Genomic DNA, 21,887 nt, shown 5'->3' on the forward strand with positions numbered 1-21,887 from the left:
GGTTACCCATGCTGCTCCGCGCGCTGGCACTGACGTGGCCCCGGAGCGCCGCCATCTTGTGTGCCTGGGCGGAGAGCGGCTGAGAGGCGCGGGGGGAGCCGGCTCCGAACGGGACAACCCGAGGACAGTCAGACCCACTGCCCGGGGCAGCAGCTGACACCGGTGGGTCTCCATTGCCTTCTTTCTGTCCCTTTTTCCTTCTCGTCTCTCGCCTACGGCTGCTGGGTGGAGCGGGGGAGGCCGAGGCCCGCGGGCGGCGGGGAGGCGCGGCGGCCCAGCGCTGAGGGGAGGCTCGGGGCCTGCTGCTTCCCGGCTGCCTTTGTCCCTTCCTGCCGTGCTGCCGGCGGGGAGGAGGCCGCGGTGCTGTCCCATCCGCCTCCGTTCGTTGGTTTAAAGCAGGGGGGGGTTCGAGATTGGGGGGGGGGTTGGGGGTGGGGGGGCGGATCGTTCACGGGGACAGACGTGAGGGGGGAGGGGGGAGCGCCGCTCCCTTCCCCCTGCTGGGAGTGAGGCGGGATGGGCCTTCTCTTCCCCAAATCCATTCCGGCCTCGGCCCCACCCGCGGAAGGGCTGCAAAGGGAGGTTGCCTGGTTTTCTGGTTAGCCCAGCGCTCTTGTAGTGCCCTGCTGGGGAGCCCTATATCTGTAAGCCTTGGGCTCTAAGAGGGGCTTCGGGTTGGGGAAGAAGTTCAGCTTCAGCCCATCGCGGGCTCAGTTTCTTATCTAATTCTCCTGTCTAGTGCCCTGCGAGATCAGTTTTCCTTGGCACAGCAGCCCCCCAGTGGGAGTCTATTACGTTCAGTCCGAAAACACGCTGTCACGTCTCTGTGAGTGGTTAAGGTGATACTTCAGGCTGGTAACCTCCATCTTATGAAACGATAGGCTGGCAACGGGACCCTCTTTCTGAAGGAAATACCCATTGACAGAGTGGCTACAAATTTTACTGGGGCCATAAAGCCACCAGAAGGTTGTGTTTGCCATTGACCTTGCTTCTTTGCTGCTAGGTCTTTTTATTTGCCAGAGTAAATTCCGCGGGTTGATTAGAGTTCTATCCCAGACGCCTTGTTTTGAAACGCAGCTTTGTCAATAACTGAAAATGTGAGCGATTTATCGCATACTTTGAACTTTGTTTTGCAAGCTGTAGGGCTGCAACGCGCCCCCTCTGCAACACCACGTTCTGTTAGGCCTTGTTTTTCAGGCAAAGAAATCCCGAGTCAAAGTGAATTGCTCAAGGTCGTTTGGCGATGTGGTTGTTAGTGTTTTTCCAACTGATTTGAAACACTTTTGTAGGAGAAAGGAACTCCAGCAGGACCGGAGGATTGCTTCATGGGTTTTGTAATCGACTTGTCAATACAAGTACTCCTAATCTTACAGGTATAGAAAGAAAGGGATTCTTTGAAACCCAAGTTTGGGAGGTTGGTACAATACTTTGGGTTTCTTGTATTAAAAATACACCCTGTGCTCCAGAACCCTGTTGGACTGCTTGCTCTGTTGGTGCAATTACATTGGGTGAAAGGGTGTGAGGTAGCTTGCCTCGCTTGAACCTCTTTAGCTCTATTGGTTTGCTGTGTTTGATGTCCCTTCTACTACGACAGAAGGTGGAAAAATGACTCAAGCAGATGTCATCCGTGCTCGGAACAGCATTCACTGCCATGGTAGCCTATGGAGTATTTGATAGTTGCTGGAGCATACCACTGAGAGCTTGGAATTGGGAGTAAAACACACAAATAACAGAAGGTAAATCTCTCCCCAGCAGTTGGAGGCTTTTGCTTGGCTTTTTGAAGTTGACTGGTTGTGAAATATAACACAGGGTCTGAAAAGGGTTGGGGCAGAAGTGCTGTGGCAGCTCCCAGTGTTAGTCAGTCCAAGGGGCAGGCCTGGAGCTGTGGTTATTCAAAGCAAACACAGTGAGGGAGGACAGGGGGTTGCATTCCAGTCCTATTAATTCTAGTACTCCAGTTATACGTGTTGGAAAACCTGGTTTAAGCAACGCTCACACACCATACCGAGGCACAGATATCAGGTGAGCTATTGATTATATTAATTGGTGAAAGAAGGAGGAGCTCATCAGCCTTCATAGGAATCAGTTTCATTTCCTTACAGCGGATGAAGCTGGTGAAAAACGAGTCCATTTTTTTTCTTAGAAGGAAACAGTTCTGATTCATTTGTAGAAATCTCTTTGCCAGAGCTTTGCTACTGGAATGCTGCAGAGCTTTTATTAGAGGCGCTGCTTATTCCCTTTTTTAATTGATGAGTAAAGAGGTTTATAATCAGCTTCCTACCCCAGCAGCTGTTTTTTTTTCCCCTGTTGTTCAGCATATTTCTCTTTATGCTTGCAAGTATCCATTTCTGTTTCTTGTTTCGAACGCATGCAAACATTGAAGGCCTATGGTAATAGCTCTGCTGATGTTTCAATTCTCATTAAACTCAAGCCTAACGAAGCTCTTATTCATACCCTGGTCTTGTACCCAGTTATAGCTGTGTAGGCTCTGCTTTGTCGTTTTCCTTAAACCAAAAGCCAGTTTCATTACTGAAGCTCTCCAATGACTTCTTGCCATTTCTAATATGAGTGTAAACGTTGACTTGGTGCCCAGCTGGTAGGAATGAATAACAGGTTCTTTGGCTTAGAACTGGAGGTTTTTAAATGTGTGAATAGTTCAGCCTTGAAAAGCTGCTCAGAGCCTGATTGGAAAGAAGTGCTTTCTCAATGCTGTGTTCCCCCAGCAGTGAGCCCACATCTAACAGGTAGATGTGTGCAGTCAGTCAGATCTGGGTGTTAGGAATGGTTGGCACTGCTTTATTTCCTGAGCAGCCTGCGGGGAAGCCATGAATAACTCCTAAAACCATCAACTGTGGCCCCTCCTGTGCTCGCCCTGCCTGTCCCTTAAAGAAAACATCATTCGGACCAGATGTACAAACCGATACATTGGAAAAAAATACATTTTAGAGTTACATGTGGTTTCGTGCAGGTGCTTAAAATAGAGATTTGGCTTTGAAGTAGGAGTGGCTGCGTCTACATCAAGGTGAGAGTGAGGCCAGGGCTGGTTGATGTTTTGAGTATGGAGCTGAGCAGCCTGCAGCTCTTTGCTTGATGCTGTTTTGTTGGCTTTTTTTCCCCTGTTTATCTGCCTGTTTTCTTAGGATTGAGTCCTTGTGGTATCGAGGAAGTATTCATCACCCCAAAGGAAACCTTCCATCTTTCCTTTCCTTTGCCCTTGCCTTGAGCTTAGAAATGCAGTTATTTTCTGTTTTCCTGCCACTCTGAGCCCGGTGCTCTCAAGAGACTGGTACAACATTTGGGAAGTGCTATATCTGGGTAATGTGTACAGGCAGCAAGATGTTCAGCCTACTTATGATTGAAGGTGCTGCATCAGGAGCAGCCTGCATTGGATTTTCATTACCTCGTTTCTGTCTGGCATGTCCTCCATCTGCATCGGGTACTCGGTGTGCTTGGGTGCCTTTCACTTGGTTTCCTCAAACCTCTGCAGACCACATCCAGCTGCGCCTCTTCACAAGGCACCGCAGTTATGTAACTGCATCTTGTCTTTTACATGATGCTTTGTGCAAGTATTTCTCAGCTGCTTTGGGAGGCAAATAACCAGGCAGTGATTGCTGGGGATGTCTGTACCACCAGTGCCAAGTGGGGAGATGTCTGTTGGGTTTCCATCAACTGACATGTCAACTGCTTCTGGATTTTCTGCTTGCTTTATGCTTAGGAAGCACCAGGATGCTCTCAAGTCTCCAGTAAATCAAATCCAATGATCTGAGCTAAATTTCAGCCAGAGGCCTCAACTTGGTACTTGGTCATCTCTCACTCAGGTTACCACATGTGGAAGGCTGGTAAAAACTATAACACTGCATCTTAACCTGGGAGAAAATTGCTTCAGGTTCCAAAGAGCACAGCTGTACTTACAGCCTGTGCCTGCAGAGAGGTGATGTGAAGAACTGTGGGCCTGAATTCATCTCACTTTTAGCAGTGTTGGAAGCTTTGCTGGATCGCTTCTCACCTTCCCTTCGAAGTCACACTTTAAATTGTCAAGAACAAGCTGCCAACTTGGATTTGCACTTGAGTTGGAGTTCTTTGCCTGGTCTCGTGTGTAACACCAGCAGCATATTTCTACTTGGATTTAAACGAGTTTTCACACTTCTCATTTACATGTGGGTTTGGTGAATCTTTTGTGTATGATTCTGTGCTGTTTTTGGATGCTGAGCTTCCAGTGTAGGTGCTATAAAGATGATACGAGCTGGATTTCAGCTCCATATTTCTGTTAAGTAACAAATCGAACAGCTTTTGTTTTCCTATGGCTGATAGAATCAGATTGTGTTAATTCCAGTTTAGGAATTATGGGTTTGATTTGGGTTTATTTTGCTGTTCTTTTAATTAAGTTAGGGGTGGAGTTGGTGCTGATGTCAGGTTGGTAGGGATGCTGGTGGTCCCTGTTTGAAACAGGCATTGAAGGAAAGATGGGAACCTGCTGGGGGAAGTTCCCAGCTCAGAGGCTGCAGGTGCCTTCTGTGTGGCCCTGTGCTGGGACTGAGCTTTTCTTGCCTGACCTTATTGCTGCTGCTGTATATCAAAGGGAGAGAACAGATTGCCAGAGCGATTGCATGAAGCAACTTCTGTTGCACCCCCTGCCAAGTTCAGAGCCCTACTTCAGCCTCTTTGGAAGCCTTGCGTGCTAAGGGTTGTCATGCAGAAGGGAAATAAGTGTATTTCTATAGCACAGATGTCATTTTGCTAATTAAATAACCTTTACTTTTGGTCTTTTCTGCTGTGTTTAAGGCAGGTATTATGAGATATGGCTGTGCTTTCCTCGATACACTGCCTGCCCCTGTGGTCGTACTGCTGTGGGATGGCTCTTTAGCTAGCAGTGCGTCTGGGAAGGCATGTGACCTCTCAGGGTAAGGGCTCTGAATGAAATGGCATTCAAATGCATTAATGTGTGGTTAGATACAGAGTGCTGCAGAAGATTAAATGCTGAATGATGGTTGGTCTTGAGACGCTCCTCAGAGCTCTTAATCTAACCCCTTTCAATTAATAAAGGCGAATTCTGCTTGTTACTCACAGGCTGTATTGCTTTAACAGGCACTGGTCTGCCTGCTCTGGCAGATGCTCATTCATTTTTAACTCATTACACCAAGCCTTTCTGTAAAAGGCTCCCTGTCCTCCTAATGGCTTATCTAACCATATCACTTACTAGAAAACAGGCTGCTGAAAATACCTGGTTTCCTTGGAACAGAATTGCAGCCTTACCCAGAGAATATCTCTCTCCTGCTATTTACCCATGACATTACAGCTTTCCTCAACCTGCCCAGCAGGTTTCTGCTGCTGCACACCTCTGGAGGAGCAGGCTGGGTGAAGGTGAGCAAGAATGAGAGCTGTGCAGGCACACAGGTGTGGTTGGGGGCAGTGCTGGGCCTCCCTCTGGAAGAGCTGGAGTTGTGCTGGAATGTGTGTGTTGTCCTGGTCTGACTAATGGAGTGAAATGAGAATTGAACTAAGCAGATTCAGCTCTGAAGTACACTGGGAAGCAGTCGCGTGATCCCTCAGCTGAGTTGTGTTAATGAGCGACAGCAGAGTTGTGGGAAGCAGTTCCAGGCTGTGGCAGCACTGTCTGCATGGTGCTGGGGTTTGGGCTGTCAGGTGGCACAGCCCGGAGCATAGACCTGGCTGTTTTGGGCTGGGCACTGTCCTGCTTCTCACCTGGCTGCTGGGGGGCTCAGCACGGTCCTGCTGCTCGTTTGGTTAAGGATTTTACAGGCAGGGAAGAAGGAACGCAAGATGCTCTGGTTCATTTAGTGTGATGTTACACAGTGCTGCCAGAGATGGTCTCTGGAGGGGAGCAGGAATGGGGCAGGCTTCTCTTTCCTGTGATAGCAGGCAGACCTGCTAGCTGCTGTTAGAGGAAGGACATGCAGACAGATGCCACCTCTTCTGCCCCAGCAGCATCCAGCAGCTTTCTGGTAGGAGCCGCAGCAGCACGGGGGAGTTCTGCACGTGGGCTTCTCCTGGTAGCTTGTGTTCTATAAAGCAGCCTGGAACTGGTGAGCTGCCAGAAGGGAAATCTGGTGGGATCCACCACTGTCAGAGCCAAGGCTGTACAGTGTGTTTGGCAGAGCGTGGAGTAAATGCGAAGGTTTGCTTCTGTTACCTGATTGCTGCCTTTGGTGCCAAGCATTTAACAGCCAGTTTTACTGGTGGGGAGGGATCCTCTTGCAGAGCTTAAGGCTCTTCTTCTGCAGAAGCTCAATGTTGGTGCACTGTAAGAGCTCTGGTCTGATATAACACTTCAGCCCTGGCTTTCTTTTGCAGATAAAACAGCAGGTAGAGTCAGCACAGGCAGCAGACAAAGGAAAGGCCCACAGCCTCCATCCCAGCCAGAGCTGCTGGGGAGAGACATTTCCTGCTGTGAATGATCTGGGTAAACAAGGACTGTTTTCTCCACTTCCTAATTAACTTTCCTGTTTATGTAAGTTCCATAGATTCAGGTGGCAGTTCAATATTCGTGGTAGTAGCTCAGAGATTCGAAGGAAATGATGAAAGAATAGAACTTGCAGAGCTTCCATTTGGTTTTAATCCGCAGGCTGCCCTTCTGGCTGACGGAGCTGTAAAGTTCTATTCGCATCGAGCTCCAGTGTGTGAAATGAGCAGCCTGATACGAGTTACAACTTCAGAAGCGCTGCTGGTCATGCAGGAACTTTGGTGTGGACTCTGCACCGTGAGGGACATGTGACTGTTCACGTGGCAAAGCTCAGCTCTGGGGTTCAGAGTCATTTCCAGCACACTTCCTGGGAGGGGCAGCTGGGGCCTCCTGGTGCTGAGCAGGGCAGGCAGAGCTGAGCAGTAGGGCAAGGCTTCGGTCTGCAGCTTCACAGCTTGTTTAATCGTCTTGAAGAGCAATTCTGGAAAGCCTGTGTCCTGTGAGAATTGAGTTTCAAGCACACGCAGCTGCAGTGTGAAGCACAGAGCGGCTTTGAGAGCTGATTCAGAGTTCATACTTGAATTATGACTAGGTTTGCAGGAAACCCAACCCCTGAACGTTACATGGCCTGGCTCTGGATGCTTTTGCTGTCTTAAGCTTGGTTTTTTCAGCTGGACTTGATTTATTAGTTTCAAACTTACATCAGCGTTGCTAGACAAAGCCACAGCAGAAGCGTGTAACAGCCCCAGCCACATCCGACAGCTTTCAGGCTGCTTTGTTCATCTCATGCAGGCAGAATAACGGTTCGTGGTGATTGCAGTGCTGAGGTGTGTGATGGCAGGTCGGGGTGGCAGGGCCTTGTGGAAGAGCAGCACTGGGGCTGCAGCCCCTTCCAAGAGTATCATAGTATTGTGCGAGTTGGAAGGGACCTTAGAGATCCTCATGGTGGTGCCCCCAGCAGGAGCTCTTGAAGCTGTTGATCCCTTCTGAGTGTCCAAAATGAAGGGAGAAACCCTTGCAACGTAGCCGTCATTTCTGGTATTGAAGGTTTGGAGACATCATTGGTTCCGTAAAGAAGTTCTCTCCAGTGTCAGCGAATGGAGTGCTGCTTTGTGTGGCATTGTCACTGCCCACTCCCAGAGGTTTCAGGAGGAAGGAAACTGTGCTGAGTAGAAGTGAATCCAATCCAGGCTCTCAGTTTCCTTCTCAAAAGAAGGAACAACTGAACAGTGAAGACATGAGCACGCGTTTAAAACCGGACCTCAGGTAAAGCGGTGCTTTGTGGTGAAAACAGCCTTTGGTGACTCACGAGTGATAACTGTGATCATCTCTTTCTCCAGACTTCACTGGCCAGTGAAAGAATATCTCAAGATGGGAAATATTTTTGCTAACCTCTTCAAAGGCCTTTTTGGCAAAAAAGAAATGCGGATTCTGATGGTTGGTCTGGATGCTGCGGGGAAGACGACTATTTTGTACAAACTTAAACTCGGTGAAATAGTAACTACTATTCCTACTATAGGTAAGACGTTTGTATTTATATCACCTGCTTGCTTTGGGGTCGGGGTGCTCGTGGGCTGGGCTGTTTGGCTGTTCAGAGGGCTTCAGTGTAAGGCTGCTTACGTAAAGCGGACTTAAATTTCAAGGTGATGTTTTTAATAGTGACTCTGAACATTAAATAAACATAGTTGACCCGTACCCCATTTAACTGAGATTTTTGCCACCTGTTTCAGGTTTCAACGTGGAAACAGTAGAATACAAGAACATCAGCTTCACGGTGTGGGATGTAGGTGGCCAGGATAAGATCAGACCACTCTGGCGCCATTATTTCCAGAACACACAAGGTGAGTGCAAACACCTCCATCACAGGCTTTAGAACACAGCTCCATTCTGACGTCCAGCGACCGCATATAAACAGCACGTGCTGTTTTACTTATTGTCTGCTCTCTCCTAGGTTTGATTTTTGTGGTTGACAGTAATGACAGAGAACGAGTGAACGAGGCCAGAGAAGAGCTGATGAGAATGCTGGCAGAAGATGAGCTTAGAGATGCTGTTCTATTAGTGTTTGCTAACAAACAGGTACGCCAAAGGAAGGTGTCTGTCTGTGTGTTCGTATCTGAAAGGTGCTTCTGTGGGTGAACTGGGAGGAGGCACAACTTGCTGCTCCATCTAAAGCTGATGGTCAGTCAGAACTAATAGGTCAGGAAGGGCGGGCGTTGCTTCTTAGCTGACAGGAGAGCAAAACATCTCTTGTTCCTCCGCAGGACCTGCCCAACGCCATGAATGCAGCAGAAATCACAGACAAACTCGGACTGCATTCTCTTCGTCACAGGAACTGGTACATCCAGGCCACCTGCGCCACTAGTGGAGACGGGCTCTATGAAGGACTGGACTGGTTGTCCAATCAGCTCCGAAACCAGAAATGAAACCATAAACCTTCCTCTTCCCTCTTTTTCCACCCCCCTCCCTCTTATTTCCTCCTATTCGCCCTTCGCTTTACTCTAATGTGGCAAACTGTGCTACTTTGTGGTATTGAGTGCCGGAAGCTGTTTTCATTTCTTTTTTGTCACAGTATATATTGCATCATGCTGTAAATGTGGCAAATACAAGCCAGAAAACAGTTAGGTTTCTTATTTAATGTAAATAGTTTTTGTTTCCAATGAGGCAGTTTCTGGTACTCCTATGCAATATTACTCAGCTTTTTTTATTGTAAAGAATCAACTCACTGTTTAGTACTTGGAAGGGATGGAGTGGCTTAACGTAGGGGTTGCCAGCGGTCCTTGTGCAGTAGAGCTGAATTCTATCTCGGATGGGTTGTGAGATCTGTGAGGTCCATTTTGGTGGTTGGTTTTTTAACCTGAACATTGTATTATTATGATGATGATGATTGTTGGTTTTTTTTTTTAATAGTCAAGGAAAAGTAAAGAACACTTGAAGACACAAAGTTTTGCTGTAGCTTCTGCTCCTGTAGCTCTGACCCGACCTGCTGGCTCCTGATTCTTTCCAAACGGTGAAGCAGCGGTTGGGACCAGGTTGAGCTGCATTGAACACAGGTTGTAACTACGGGATCTCTGGCTCTTCCTGTAGCCCACGTTTGTTCCTACTTGCTCTTGAGATCTGAGCTGGTTTAGGTGAGTTGGCCGACTCGCGCTAAACCTCTGCCCTTTGGTTTTGGGTGAGATTGAATCGCATCCAGTGTGAACTCGAATCGGTTCTGGGGGAGTCACACCTTTTTAAGCCTGTTGTATTTGTCCAAAGTGTTTTTGTACTTTTGTGTGTCAACCACTCCAGAAAGGCAAACTTTAACACAGAAAGCACAGCCTGCACCAAGTCCTAAAGCTCTATAGTCGGAAAGTACTGAAGTAAGAATTGCCATGAGAAACACCAAACATCCTGTATAGTGTCTAGGGGAATACAAAGAGCATGAGAGTTAAGGGAGTCATTCCACTCTAGAAGTATTCGATCCCATATCTGTATATGTGTGAAAACCCTTGGCATCCCTCATACTGCAAGGTTCAGATTTGCCATCAGAAATAAAAAAAGACCTCTTTTACTTTTCTTTTGTATTTTGATAAACACTGAAGAAGCTGGAGCTGTTCAACTTTAACTTGAGGAACTATCAGAACTGGTTTGTTTAGTGTTGTGGAAACCTTTATTGCTTTCAATACACGATTAGTAATCAACTGTTTTGTATACTTGTTTTCAGTTTTCATTTCGACAAACGAGCACTGTAATTAAAGCTATTAGAATAAAATCTCTTAACTATTTCATGTTTTTTATGCCTTGCTGTTCATTTGATCATCTTGGCAAAATCATAATGAAATACTTGTTGAATAAAAAGTTTCATGAAACTTGCACTGCTATCGTGCTGGTCTCTATCATCCCTTTACGGTCCCTGCTCTGCCTGCAGGGCGGCTGTTGGCTTCATGTGTAGCCCCATCGCTCTCCACCTCATTCACGTCCTGCTTGGAGCTGCGGTTCACTCCTTGCTGCTCCATTCTAGGACAGGGAGAGGCTCAGAGTGAGATGCTTCCCACTGCCGCCTTCAGCTGAGGGTGCTGCAGACAGCACTTGCGTTTATTCAAGGCTCCCAGCAAAGGCCGCCTGGGCTCTGCTGCACTCTGAGCTCGTCTTGGTAATAAGCTTGTCTTAATCGGTGTTAAGCAAACAGTGACAAAGGATTGCAAAACTCCCGTAAGTCAGGTTATTCTTTCCAAGCTGTTTGTTTGTCTCACCTTGACTTTCAAGCTCTGAATCAGGCTCTGTGCGTGCCAAGCTGTGCACAGCATCTATTTATTCCTGTCCTGGGAGGGAACTGAACCTGAAGGACCAGCTTTGCTGCTGCTGTCACTGAGCAGAGCCCCCAGCTCCTCTCTCCTCCCACACCTCAGTGTGAAGGCAGATGCTCTGCTGTGCTCCAGCACTGTAACCAACAATAGACACCACACATTGACTCCTGTGTGAGGGTTGCTTTACACCCCTTTCTGCCTTTGTCAAACCTTAGGATACGGGATTGGGGTACGAAATAGGCACAGGTCACTGCCCAGGCCCCAGAAAGGAGCAGTAGGTGACCCTGAAAGCAGCGAGCTCATGGAGAAGGCCTGGACTCGTGTGGATGGCGTGTGGATGTGGGGCTGCAGCCCCTCAGATGAAGAGGATTCACACCATGGTCACGCTGGGCATCAGCCCCTCCCAAAAGCAAACATCTCAAGGGGAAATAAAAGAATCCACACAACGTCTGCTGCCCGCACCAGCTGGGTTAAGCACATGCCCACAGCTGGGAGGGGAACGGGACAGAAGGGCTTTATTCCAGCTCATCCTGCTGCATGAATGCAGCCCTTGTTCCACGCGGGCTGCAGGCAGTGCTGTGTCACAGCCCTTCTGCTAACAGAAGACCCTGAAAACTGCCCAAGTGCAAAGTGACACCATTCCCCGGCACGTTTGTCTGCCAAGACACACAGAACAGCCCTGTGTTGGGTGGGAGGAACGGCAGCACCACTCACACCAACGCGGCCCTTTGTGCTCCGTGCTGACGGCCCTATGAGCCAGGAGCTGCTCGGGATGTCCCCCTTTCCACATGGACCCATATTGCTAATTACATCCCCATAAGAGCTCCCAGCTGTGACATCTCTGCTTCCTCCTGCCTCGCTGGTGGCTCACATCCAGGTGTCCCCATATTAAAGACTGTCAGAGGTCAGGGCTGTACGCTGGACCCCAAAGGGGTCAGTGTGGAGAGGACAGATCCATGGGGTGAGCACTGGGCACCTGCTGTTTCGCTCCCATTCTCTAATGGTGCCATTCTGATTTTCCACATCCCGCAGGTGAGGCAAACAGCAGTGCGAGCTGCCAGTGCTGCCCCAGCTTTAACTCAGGGGAAGTGAAGGCGACGGCCATAGATCCCACAGAGGGGATGCGACACACAGCATCCAAATGGTAACACCAGCTGGTGCCCAACAGCCAGCGCCAGCCCCGGCAGTTGTAAAGCTGTGACTTTAATTTAGATAACGACCTTAAAAAATATATAGATATAACCTATGGAACATCCCCTTCCAGCAAAACCCCCTCACTCAGTCATCCGAATCCGTATCGTGTCGCTGTCTGGCCCTGTGGGATGGAAGCGATCGGCTCCTGCTCCTCCTCCTGCCCTTATGGCGCGGTGATGGATGCCGGTGGCCGTTCCTGCTGCGGCTCCGCGCCCTCCGGCGGCGAGAGGACGGGCTCCTACCCGAGGCTCCGCTGCTGTGGGAGGAGTCCGTGTCCCTGCGGTGTCGGTGGGTCGCAGGGCGGTCCGTGGCTTTCCTGCGGTGGCGTCTGCGGGGACAGAATGGTGTCAGCCTGTGGGAACAGCCCTGCTGCCTGTGTGCCAACCCCTCCGAGCCCATTACCTGTCGTCCTGGTCTGGAGAGGAGGAGGAGGAGGAGGAGGAGGGGGTGGCATCCCGTTTGTGGTGTCTGTCTTTCTTCTTCTCCTTCTTGTGTTTCTTCTTTTTCTTTTTCTTCTTCTCCTTTTTGGATTTCTTGCTGCTCTCAGTCCTGTGGGAGCAGAATAGGGCAGCACCCATGGGTCTCCGTGCTGTAAGTCCCTCCAACCCCTCCTGTACCCAACACACACCCCTGCTGGGCCTGCACCAGGCCTCCTTAATCAAAGAGAAACAGTAAAAGGAGTTCTGAGGGTGACTCAGAGCTTTATAGGGATTCAGGCTGAAGCAGAACAAGCTGCGATGTGAAACTGTTCAATACAGCACAATACTGCCAGGAAAAGCAGGGCCATTCCCGGCTGGTTCCGACCCACCAACCAGGGCTGGGCAGTGTGAGACACATCGCGGTACTCACCGCTTCTCCTCCTCCTTCTCCTCCTTGTCCTGCTTCCTCTTGGAGCCTGACGCCTCGGGACTGCTGCACACCTTCTGGTGCTGGAGCACGGGGAGAGAAAAGCACACAGCGAATGCGTGGGGCTGCCCAGTGCTTTGAGTGGCACAGGCAAATTAAAAGGTCCCTTTGCCTTTAAAATTCACTCACAGATCAACCCCAACGTACCGTGAAGACAGACAGCCCCATCTTGGCCGCTTCCTTGTCCTCCTTGGAGAGCATCAGCCGCCCGGCGCTGCCGCTGGGGGCAGAAATGACACCCATGGGCCACAGAATTAAAAGCCCAACATAAAGGTTGTGTTTTGTTTTTAAGCAGCTGCTCTGAAACGCAGCGTTTCGTTGCTCACCTGGAGCTGCCCAAACCCACCACCCGGTCCACGTCCTCGGCTCGCTCTGCGTTGTCCCGCTTGCAAACCTCAGCCAGGTCCTGTGGGTAAAACATTTGAGACCCCATAGAAACACAGAGCGTGGGGGATGTCCTGGCCTACAGGGACAGCGGAGATGTCCTCACCTCCTTGCTGAGGCCTGTGGGCTGCCTCTTCACGTTCTTGTAGCCCCTAGAGTGACAGAAGCAGGGAGTCACAGCATGGCCACGCTCAGAACGGACCCATAAGGATCCTCAAGTCCAAACCCCGGCTCTGCACAGCACCACCCAAACCCCATTCCTGAGTGGGAGAGACCACCATTCCACACCCAGCATTCCATCATGCCCAGTGTTCCATGCCCAGTGTTCCATCATGGCCAATATTCCATCATGCCCAATGTTCCATCATGCCCAATGTTCCATCATGCCCAATGTTCCATGCCCACCATTCCATCATGGCCAATGTTCCATCATGTCCAATGTTCCATCATGGCCAATGTTCCATGCCCACCATTCCATCATGTCCAATGTTCCATGCCCAATGTTCCATGCCCACCATTCAATCATGTCCACCATTCTATGCCCACCATTCCATCATGCCCAGTGTTCCATGCCCACCATTCCATGCCCACCATCCATCATGCCCAATGTTCCATGCCCAATGTTCCATATGCCCAGTGTTCCATGCCCACCTTTCCATAACCAATATTCCATGCCCACCATTCAACCATGACCACCATTCCATCATGTCCAATGTTCCATCATGCCCAATATTCCATGCCCACCATTCCATGCCCATTATTCCATCATGCCCACCGTTCCATCATGCCCAATGTTCCATCATGCCCAATGTTCCATCATGCCCAATGTTCCATGCCCACCATTCAATCATGCCCACCATTCCATCATGCCCAATGTTCCATACCCACCATTCAACCATGCCCACCATTCCATCATGCCCAATGTTCCATGCCCAATGTTCCATGCCCACCATTCAATCATGCCCACCATTCTATGCCCACCATTCCACACCCACCATTCCATCATGCCCAATGTTCCATGCCCACCATTCAATCATGCCCACCATTCTATGCCCACCATTCCATCATGCCCACCATTCCATCATGCCCACCATTCCATCATGCCCAATGTTCCATGCCCACCATTCTATGCCCATTATTCCATCATGCCCACCATTCTATGCCCACCATTCCACACCCACCATTCTATCATGCCCAATGTTCCATGCCCACCATTCTATGCCCACCATTCCATGCCCAATGTTCCATCATGCCCACCGTTCTATGCCCACTGCTCAATGGGGCAGAGCCTTTCCCTAACACTAAAGATCTGGATCTCCCCACAAGGCCTCTCAATAGAGTCAGCAGCTCGTCCCAGTCAGCAGCACCAAACTTGCACAGAACACATTCATGTCTGACATCCAAGTCACCGATGCAGACATTACAGATAACAGGGGCACCAGCAATGCGTGGTTGCCAGCCCCGCTGGCTGTACTCCTGCTGCTCACCCACCGCCCCATGGTTTTGCCTGCCTGTGTTTCTCCGTGCTGAGAGAAACAGCACAGAAAGCTCGACTGGAATCCCAAAAGATACCATCAACTGGCTTCCTTTGGTCAACCACAGGGACAACCTCATCATGAAAGGGCATTCAGTTGGTTCAACATCATGAACTCTTGGTGGTGATGATGCGTTGTCCTTCAGATGTGGGTTTTGGGGGGGGGGGGTTGTGGTTCAGACTGTCTATTTTTGGGGGGGGTGTCACAGGGGATTTGTAGGGGGTGCTCACAGTGCTGCCATCATGGCCTCCTGCTCAGCCAGGCGTACAGCCGCCAGCTCCTCCTCACGGGACAGCGGGGTGGGCTCCTGCTTGCCCTTGGCGTACCACGTCAGGTCCTTGCCCTTCTGCCAGCGTCCCACCGGCGCCATCAGAGAGTTTCCTGCAGGGATACAACAGCCCCACGTTATCCCACAGTCCTTTATATCTTCACCCCACACGCAGGGTTGAGGAATGAAGGCCTTACCCAAGTAGTTCTCACGCTGTTTGTCTGTTTTGACATCCTCCCAGCTGAACTGGTCCTGGCCACCCCGGACCCCTCCTCGGGATGAGCCGAACATGGTGATGGGGTGCTGTAAGGATGGACCCTGTTAGCATGGCAGAACAGCAGGCTGCCCCTACAGGGCAATGGGGGGAGGAATGGGGAGGTACAGGGCCACCCCCAGCAATGCATTGGGGGGGATGAGGGAGATGAAGGGCTCCCCTGCAGTGCAACGAGGAGAGGGGGCAGAGGTGCTCCCCATTGCAATCTAAAGCCATAGGAGGCTTTAGGTATCAAGCAGGGGTCATGATGAGTCTTGTAAAGAATAGGGGGGGAGGGCAAAGTGTGGAGTGGATTCTACTAATGTCTGGAGGTGGAGGAGGGTGCACAGCTTTGGAGGGGGGGGGGGAAGGGGGGCTGCATGGCCAGTGGGGTTGGAGTCTGGAGATGGGGGTTTGAATGGGTTTGGGGGAGGGGGGAGCTGCAAAGCCTGGCCATGAGATCCGTAGTGGGTTGGAGGGAGGCGATTGCATGACCCATTGGGGATATATAGGCTGGAAATGGTCTTGCACGGGTTAGAGGGAGGACACATAGCTTGGCAATGGAGGTCTGAGTGGGTTGGGGAGGTTACCTGGGCTGGCAATGGGTGTCTGTATGCGTTGGGACAGCCCAAGGGGGGGGGGGGGGGGGGGGCGTACGACGAGAGAGAGGAAGGAAACCGCGACCCCAAAGCTGTGTCCGCACACCGGGATCACAGAAGCTGCGGAGGGAAAAACGGCCGATCCCGAGACCCCCCAAAGCCCGGCCCGTTCCCAACCCCCCCAACAACGGCACGCACCTCTCCGGGCCGACGGGCCCGCGCGTTGCAGCTCCGCCCCGGGCGGTACCACCGGGCCCGGAGGGGTGGAGGGCGGAACCACCGCACTGTGGAGAGGGAGAAGAAGGAGGGGGGGGGGCCCAAAGCAGGCATGAAATAAGGCAAAACCAGCGGAAAAACAAAAAAAACCCTAATAAATTCTTAACAAAATGGCTTTTTATTTGTGTAGCTGCGTCTATCAGCTCGGTAAGGAGTCTTGGTGGGAGGTGACCCCAAATCGGTGCCTTATTTCTTCCAAAATTTCTTGTATTTCTCCAAATCCAGCTCTTCCAAGGTTTCCTCCTGCTTGGCCCTCAGCTTGCTGGGGAACTGCCGCCTCAGCCGGGCCTTGCGTTCCGCCTCAGGCAGCGTGCTGCTATCCACAGGCAGCTACAAGGGGGAGGGATGGGAGAGGGTGAAACTGCAGCACCCAAAGCAAGGCACAGCCCCCAGTGCCCTCATCTCTTGTTGTTGGGGCCGAGCTTCTTACCATGAGGATCCTTTTGGGCTCCTTGTAGCGGATGTGGATGGTGGAGCCGTCGGTGCGGACCAGCAGCAGAGGGTAGAGGCGGCCAAACACCTGGCGGCGGAGGTGGGTGATGGAGGTGCGGTTGGAGTTGTGGTGGCTGCAGGCTGTGTGCAGGCAGCGGGGCTGCAGGGCGCTGCAAGAGGGAAAGCAGGCATGGAACTGCAGTGTTATTTGAGCTGGAAGGGATCTGTAAGGGTCATGGAATCATAGAATGGCATGGGTTGAAAAGGGCCATAATGATCTTCCAGTTCCAACCCCCTGCTATGTGTAGGGTCACCAACCAGTAGCCCAGGCTGCCCAGAGCCACATCCAGCCTGGCCTTGAATGCCTGCAGGGATGGGGCATCCACAGCCTCCTTGGGCAACCTGTGCCAGAGGTCAAGACACCCTGAAGGGCACATTAATCAGACTGGAGGACACAGCACATATGGGGAAGGCAGATGAGATGATCTTAATAGTGTTTTCCAGGGGGAGAACTGGTGAGAACCAACCAACATGGTGATGAACCCGCTCTTCAAACCCCAGACTGGGGCTCCCAATGGCCGAGCATCGCTCTCACCTCAGCGCTCTCCACACAGCCGCCATTGTGCTCTGTGCGAGGGGACACGGCGCTGCCTCTTGGGGACAACCTAGGGACAAGGAGGGCTGAGAACGGAACCGGGGGACGGATGGTGTGAGGTGCCATCCCCACAACAGAGCTCGGGGACGACCCCAACCCTCAGCCCCAAGATGGCGCCCACCCCTCACACCGGATTCAAGATGGCGCCCGCCCCCTCACACCGGATTCAAGATGGCGACCGCCCCCTCACACCGGATTCAAGATGGCGCCCGCCCCACACGGCGTTCCTGCCCCCAAGATGGCACCCCCCGCCCCGCAATGGTTTGGCCCCAAGCAGTCTCCCCCCCAACACCCCACAGTGGTTCAGCGCAGGCTGACGCTCCCCCCGCCACCCATAACAACGCTGTCCCCGCCACCAGAGCCCCAAACCTACAACCCTCCTCTTGTTCCGACCCCTCGCACTGCTTCCTCCTCACGGACAAATCACGTCTCTCTCCCCCCCCTCACTCTGCCCTTATGGTTTGCCCCACTCACGTGACCTCACCCAGCGGCAAGGCCTCCCGCCTGGCGCCCTGCGTGACGTCATCAGGGGCTGACGAGAACCCCCTGCGCCGCGCTCCGCTCCTCCCCCCTCCCCCTCGTCCCCTCCTACCGCCCCCCTCATGACCTGGAGGCGGCTGTGCGGGACCATCGCCCGAGCGGCGGGTGAGCGGCGGGAGGGGGCGATCCCGTGTGGGGGAACGGGCGGGTAGAGGGCAACGAGAGCGAGGGGAGGGAGTCGGCATCCCCAGGGAGCGGTGTGGGGGGGGTTTGAGGCCTCCTCGGGTCGGGGAGAGCACGTAGAGCTCAGCCGTACGCTGCACATCAGACCCTGCAGGCCTGAAAGCTGCCTGGTGGAAAGGGATCTCGGTGTGCTGATGGGCAGCGGGCTGAATGTGAGCCGGTAGCGTGCCTGAGTGGCCAAGGAAAGCCAATGGCATCCTGGCTTGGATCGGGAATGCTGTGGTGAGCAGCGCTAGGGAAGTCATCCTGCCCTGCACTCAACAAGGGGGAGGTCTCACCTTGAGTGCTGTGTTCCGTTTGGGACACCTCAGTACATTGAAAGGACATGGAGGTGCTGGAGCAGGTCATGAGACTGGCAATAAGGCTGGAGAAGGGCCTGGAGAATGTGTCCTATGAGAGTGAAGGAACAGGGGCTGTTTAGTCTGGGGAAGAGGAGGCTGAAGGGAGACTTTATTGCTTTCTTCTGGTACCTTTCAGGGCCCTCTCCGCCTCTCTTAGGGCTTTCTCCACCTCTCTTAGGGCTTTCTCCACCTCTCTTAGGGCCCTCTCCACCAATCTTAGGGCCCTCTCCACCTCTTTCAGGGCCCTCTCCACCTCTTTCAGGGCCCTGTCCGCCTCTCTTAGGGCCCTGTCCGCCTCTCTTAGGGCCCTGTCCGCCTCTTTCAGGGCCCTCTCCGCCTCTTTCAGGGCCCTCTCCGCCTCTTTCAGGGCCCTCTCCGCCTCTCTCAGGGCCCTGTCCACCTCTCTTAGGGCCTTCTCCACTCAGGGAAGTGGTTGAGTCCCCATCCTTGAGTGTGTTTAAAAACCTTTTTGGATGTGTTTCTCAGGGATGCGATTTAGCAGAGGGCTGTTAATTAGGGCAGGATGCTTTGGCTGCAGTTGGGACTCGATGATCTTTAAGGTCTTTTCCAACCCGATCGATTCTGTGGTTCTAAATTAGCACTTTTTGATAATGGTTTGCAGGTTGAATGTTGCTCGGTGTGCCCGCCAGCTGCTGGCACAGCTGCGTGGGGCTGCTCAGCTCCTGTCAGTGTTTCTCTTTGAAGGAGGAAGGAATTGCCAGCTGCAGGTCAGAGAAATCCCTGTATAGAATTAACGAAGGCACTGCAGGCCTGTTTGGAGGAAGGGTAAAAGCAAACCATGCCTTTTATTCAAACAACCCACAGGGCGTTCAGGTAGTCTCTCCTCTGAGCTCTGTTCTGCATAGTTCCTGTGGCTCCTGGTTAATGAGTGGCTCCAGCAGTTGTTAAGAAATCAGTCCTAAAAGTTAGAAAGGGGAAGTTGGGAGTTGGTAGAGAACATGCTAAAAATAGGGAATGGGATTTTATTCCTAATCCAGGAGACTTTAGCTGGGGCTCCCAACTCTCTGTCCTTTAAGCTGCTTTTCTCCTTTGTAGGGGGCTTTACCTTCTCTTTAAGACTTCTCTGCTAATCAGCTTTGTTTGTGTTTAACTCTTTGTGTTGTCTGGCCTTTGTCCTGCTGGTCTGCTTGCCACCTGCCAGGTAAAACTCAGTGTGGCTGTACCAAGCGGGACCAGGCTGAGATTTGCTCCCTGCCTTTGGGATGGTTTCCTATGTGCTTCATGTTTGCCTCCCCCCCCTGCCCCCCCTGTATCATTTTGTGGCACAACAGCATCTATGCGGCCTTCATCTGCAGCTGCAAAACCACACTGCTGTGGGTTTGGGAACCCATGGTGGTTAGGTTGGGTTCAAAACCACTCTTAAAGGAGAAATCCTTTGTGCTTTCATGTTTGGGAATCAACAGCTCTGAAAGTGCCAAAATCTGAGCAAAGGGGTTTTATCCTGTAAATTGGCTTGTTTTGCTGCGGGGGTCTCCAGTAAAGAAGGATGGGGTACGTTTGGAGGGAGGCAGGAGTAAACATCTGTCAGTCCTTAAGTTTACCTTTTAAAGACGTGAGGCTTGTGATTGTAACACGTGTCTCTTCTCACTTCTCTCTTCTCAGTATTTCTTTGGGGAGAATCAAAAGAGTCAAGTAAAGGGAGGGGCTGCACAACATGGAGGTGTGTCACACAGAGGAATCCAGGTCCTTGGGACACAGCTCCCTGCCCAGCCATCCTTGACTGGTTCACCTGCAGCCTTCCTCCTTCTCACAGCCTTGTGCCAGCAGCCTCCATTGCAAACCAGGAGCTCAGCAGCTGGCTGGTACCCCTGGCTTTCAGTTCAATAACACCACAGATGCAAGATTCTTAACATCCAGAAAACTGGGTGTTGGAGGGATTTAGCATCTGATGGAGGGGTGAGTTATGAGGTCAAGAGCCTCCAATACAAGACTTTAAGGAAACTTAGTCCTGTCTGCTGAGGATTTTGGAGGTTGCAGGTTTAAAGGAGGCTTGTAGAAACACAACAACTTGAATGATAGGTTGAGGCTGACCAGGCCAGGTATTGCCTGAGGACATGAAGCCAGGTCACTGCTCTGCCTTGATGTAGAGCCATTGACAACAGCCCTCTAACTGTGACCATCCAACCAATTCTTTATCTGCCTAATAGCCCACCCTTCAAATCCACCTTTCTCCAATTTAGAGGTAAGAACCTGGTGTGGGACCACGTCAGAGGCCTTGCACAAGTGGAGCTGGACATTATCAGATGCTCTTCCTTTGTCTGCTGATGCCGTCACTCCATCATAGAAGGCCACATCAATCAAGGAGAACATTTGCTATAGAAGTTAAAATCCCAAAGGCAATGTGTGCCACAGCCACGTCAGCAAGTGCTGGCACCCATCAGCTTATTAACAGTGTTTGCCCGTGACTTTACCTGCCGGGAGAGCAGGGAGTGGAGCAGAAAGCACAAGAGGAGATTAAAGATCAGCGAGCAATTTCCATTGGCTGTCTTAAAACTGCAGCTTGGTAATTAGGCAGCTCACAAATAGCTCAGCTCTCTGCCTGCCCGCTCACATTGAGAACCTGTCACCACTGCGAGGAGCTGGACTTGGCTGAGAGGGAGCAAAAGCAAAAGGTAGGGGTGCATTGGAAGCCAGCACTCAGTGGGTACTGTGCCCGTTTCTCTTACTCCTTTTCAGTTTCCTTGGGCTTGGATAAAATAATAACAAATGATTTGAGCAGCTTTACGTTCCTGTTTGCCTGATAGATGATAACAAGTATCCAGGGGAAGGAGAGGAGACCAGTATCTTGGGTGGGGTATTTCTCTTCTGGAACATTTCACAAGCAGCAATTTAGGGTTCATTGATGCTCTCCTGCTGGTTTATGGGTGGGGGGAACAAGAAGAGACAGTGATGCTTCTGAAGAGTCATCAAGAACATTGCTTCCCTGCTCTGGGCATTGAGTTTGGTGAGGTGATGCAGGAGGGTGTTTGCTTTCTGTGTTGAGCAGTTAGGGAAAAGCTGATCTATTTACAATCTAGCAGAGGCTCAGGGAAGAGCAGCAAAGGTCTGTACCCAAGAGGACTTGTTAAAGATTTGTTCATCATTTGTAATTCTTTGTTTGGGTGATGGAGCCTCATTCAGCAGCTTGGCAATGTACGTATGGTGGGTCTAATCCTGCAGCAACAAAACAGTTCCTTGACAGCTTATGATTGAACTTGCGTGTACTCATGGCCATGTATGAATTAGATGTCACTCAGACTGTGTAGTCTTTGTGTATCTGTCTTTTCGTTCAGGTTTGGATAGCAGGGAACACGGAGAGCTCATGATTTGCTGGCTTTAGTGCTGCTTGATAGGTGTGTGTGAGATAACAGAGGGGATAAGGAGGGACCTGGTTTGGGTCAGGTAGGCAGCAGAGTCACGTAAGCCAGCCACACCATCCCTGGCAGCAGCTGCTTTTGTAAGAGGTTGCGTGTGGCTTAAGGCTCTTTGAAAAGTGATTTGCAAGGTCAGGATGATATTGCTATGATCTGATTTAAAACGGGAAGGCTTTATGCTGTCTGTGTGCTAAACGCTCCTTGGGCCAGACTAACGAGATGCCTTTTGGGAGCTTCACT

The 21,887-nt window shown here is 51.3% G+C and overlaps 4 protein-coding genes across 10 annotated transcripts in view; 2 read left to right on the forward strand and 2 right to left on the reverse strand.

Annotated features, from left to right (window-relative positions):
- ARF1 (ARF GTPase 1) lies at positions 1 to 10,275 on the forward strand. Its single transcript, XM_072330414.1, has 5 exons — positions 1 to 162; positions 7,762 to 7,940; positions 8,152 to 8,262; positions 8,373 to 8,497; positions 8,683 to 10,275. The coding sequence occupies exons 2-5, from the start codon at positions 7,793 to 7,795 to the stop codon at positions 8,842 to 8,844; spliced, it is 546 nt and encodes a 181-aa protein (XP_072186515.1). The 5' UTR covers positions 1 to 162; positions 7,762 to 7,792; the 3' UTR covers positions 8,845 to 10,275.
- Positions 10,269 to 16,293, reverse strand: C2H1orf35 (chromosome 2 C1orf35 homolog). Its single transcript, XM_072330404.1, has 9 exons — positions 16,045 to 16,293; positions 15,192 to 15,297; positions 14,957 to 15,107; positions 13,298 to 13,343; positions 13,134 to 13,213; positions 12,955 to 13,027; positions 12,751 to 12,830; positions 12,304 to 12,450; positions 10,269 to 12,229 (listed from the first exon to the last, which is right to left on the reverse strand). Exons 1-9 carry the CDS (start codon positions 16,174 to 16,176, stop codon positions 11,986 to 11,988), a joined length of 1,059 nt encoding a protein of 352 aa, XP_072186505.1. The 5' UTR covers positions 16,177 to 16,293; the 3' UTR covers positions 10,269 to 11,985.
- On the reverse strand, positions 16,201 to 17,840 carry MRPL55 (mitochondrial ribosomal protein L55). 5 transcript variants are annotated; one of them, XM_072330409.1, is made up of 4 exons: positions 17,684 to 17,840; positions 17,150 to 17,219; positions 16,553 to 16,724; positions 16,201 to 16,452 (listed from the first exon to the last, which is right to left on the reverse strand). In XM_072330409.1, exons 1-4 carry the CDS (start codon positions 17,838 to 17,840, stop codon positions 16,309 to 16,311), a joined length of 543 nt encoding a protein of 180 aa, XP_072186510.1. In that variant the 3' UTR covers positions 16,201 to 16,308. The 5 variants fall into 5 exon arrangements, with proteins under 5 accessions (XP_072186510.1, XP_072186509.1, XP_072186513.1 ...); XM_072330408.1 differs by having other exon boundaries at positions 16,202 to 16,452; positions 17,150 to 17,235; positions 17,694 to 17,840; XM_072330412.1 differs by having other exon boundaries at positions 16,205 to 16,452; positions 17,694 to 17,764.
- GUK1 (guanylate kinase 1) overlaps positions 16,414 to 21,887 on the forward strand; it is a 13,928-nt gene continuing 8,454 nt past the window's right edge. Inside the window, exons 1-2 of one of the 3 annotated variants that reach the window (XM_072330406.1) lie at positions 17,746 to 17,854; positions 20,475 to 20,906. Coding sequence is in view for 1 of the 3 variants with exons in the window: in XM_072330405.1 (XP_072186506.1) it covers positions 17,812 to 17,854 (43 nt within the window). In the remaining 2 variants the exon portion in view is untranslated. Of the gene's footprint in view, positions 16,655 to 17,719; positions 17,855 to 20,474; positions 20,907 to 21,887 lie in introns of those variants that run through there. The other 2 variants (XM_072330407.1, XM_072330405.1) reach the window with 2 other exon arrangements.

Source organism: Excalfactoria chinensis, chromosome 2, assembly GCF_039878825.1.
Source record: "Excalfactoria chinensis isolate bCotChi1 chromosome 2, bCotChi1.hap2, whole genome shotgun sequence".
NCBI classification, from domain to species: domain Eukaryota; kingdom Metazoa; phylum Chordata; class Aves; order Galliformes; family Phasianidae; genus Excalfactoria; species Excalfactoria chinensis.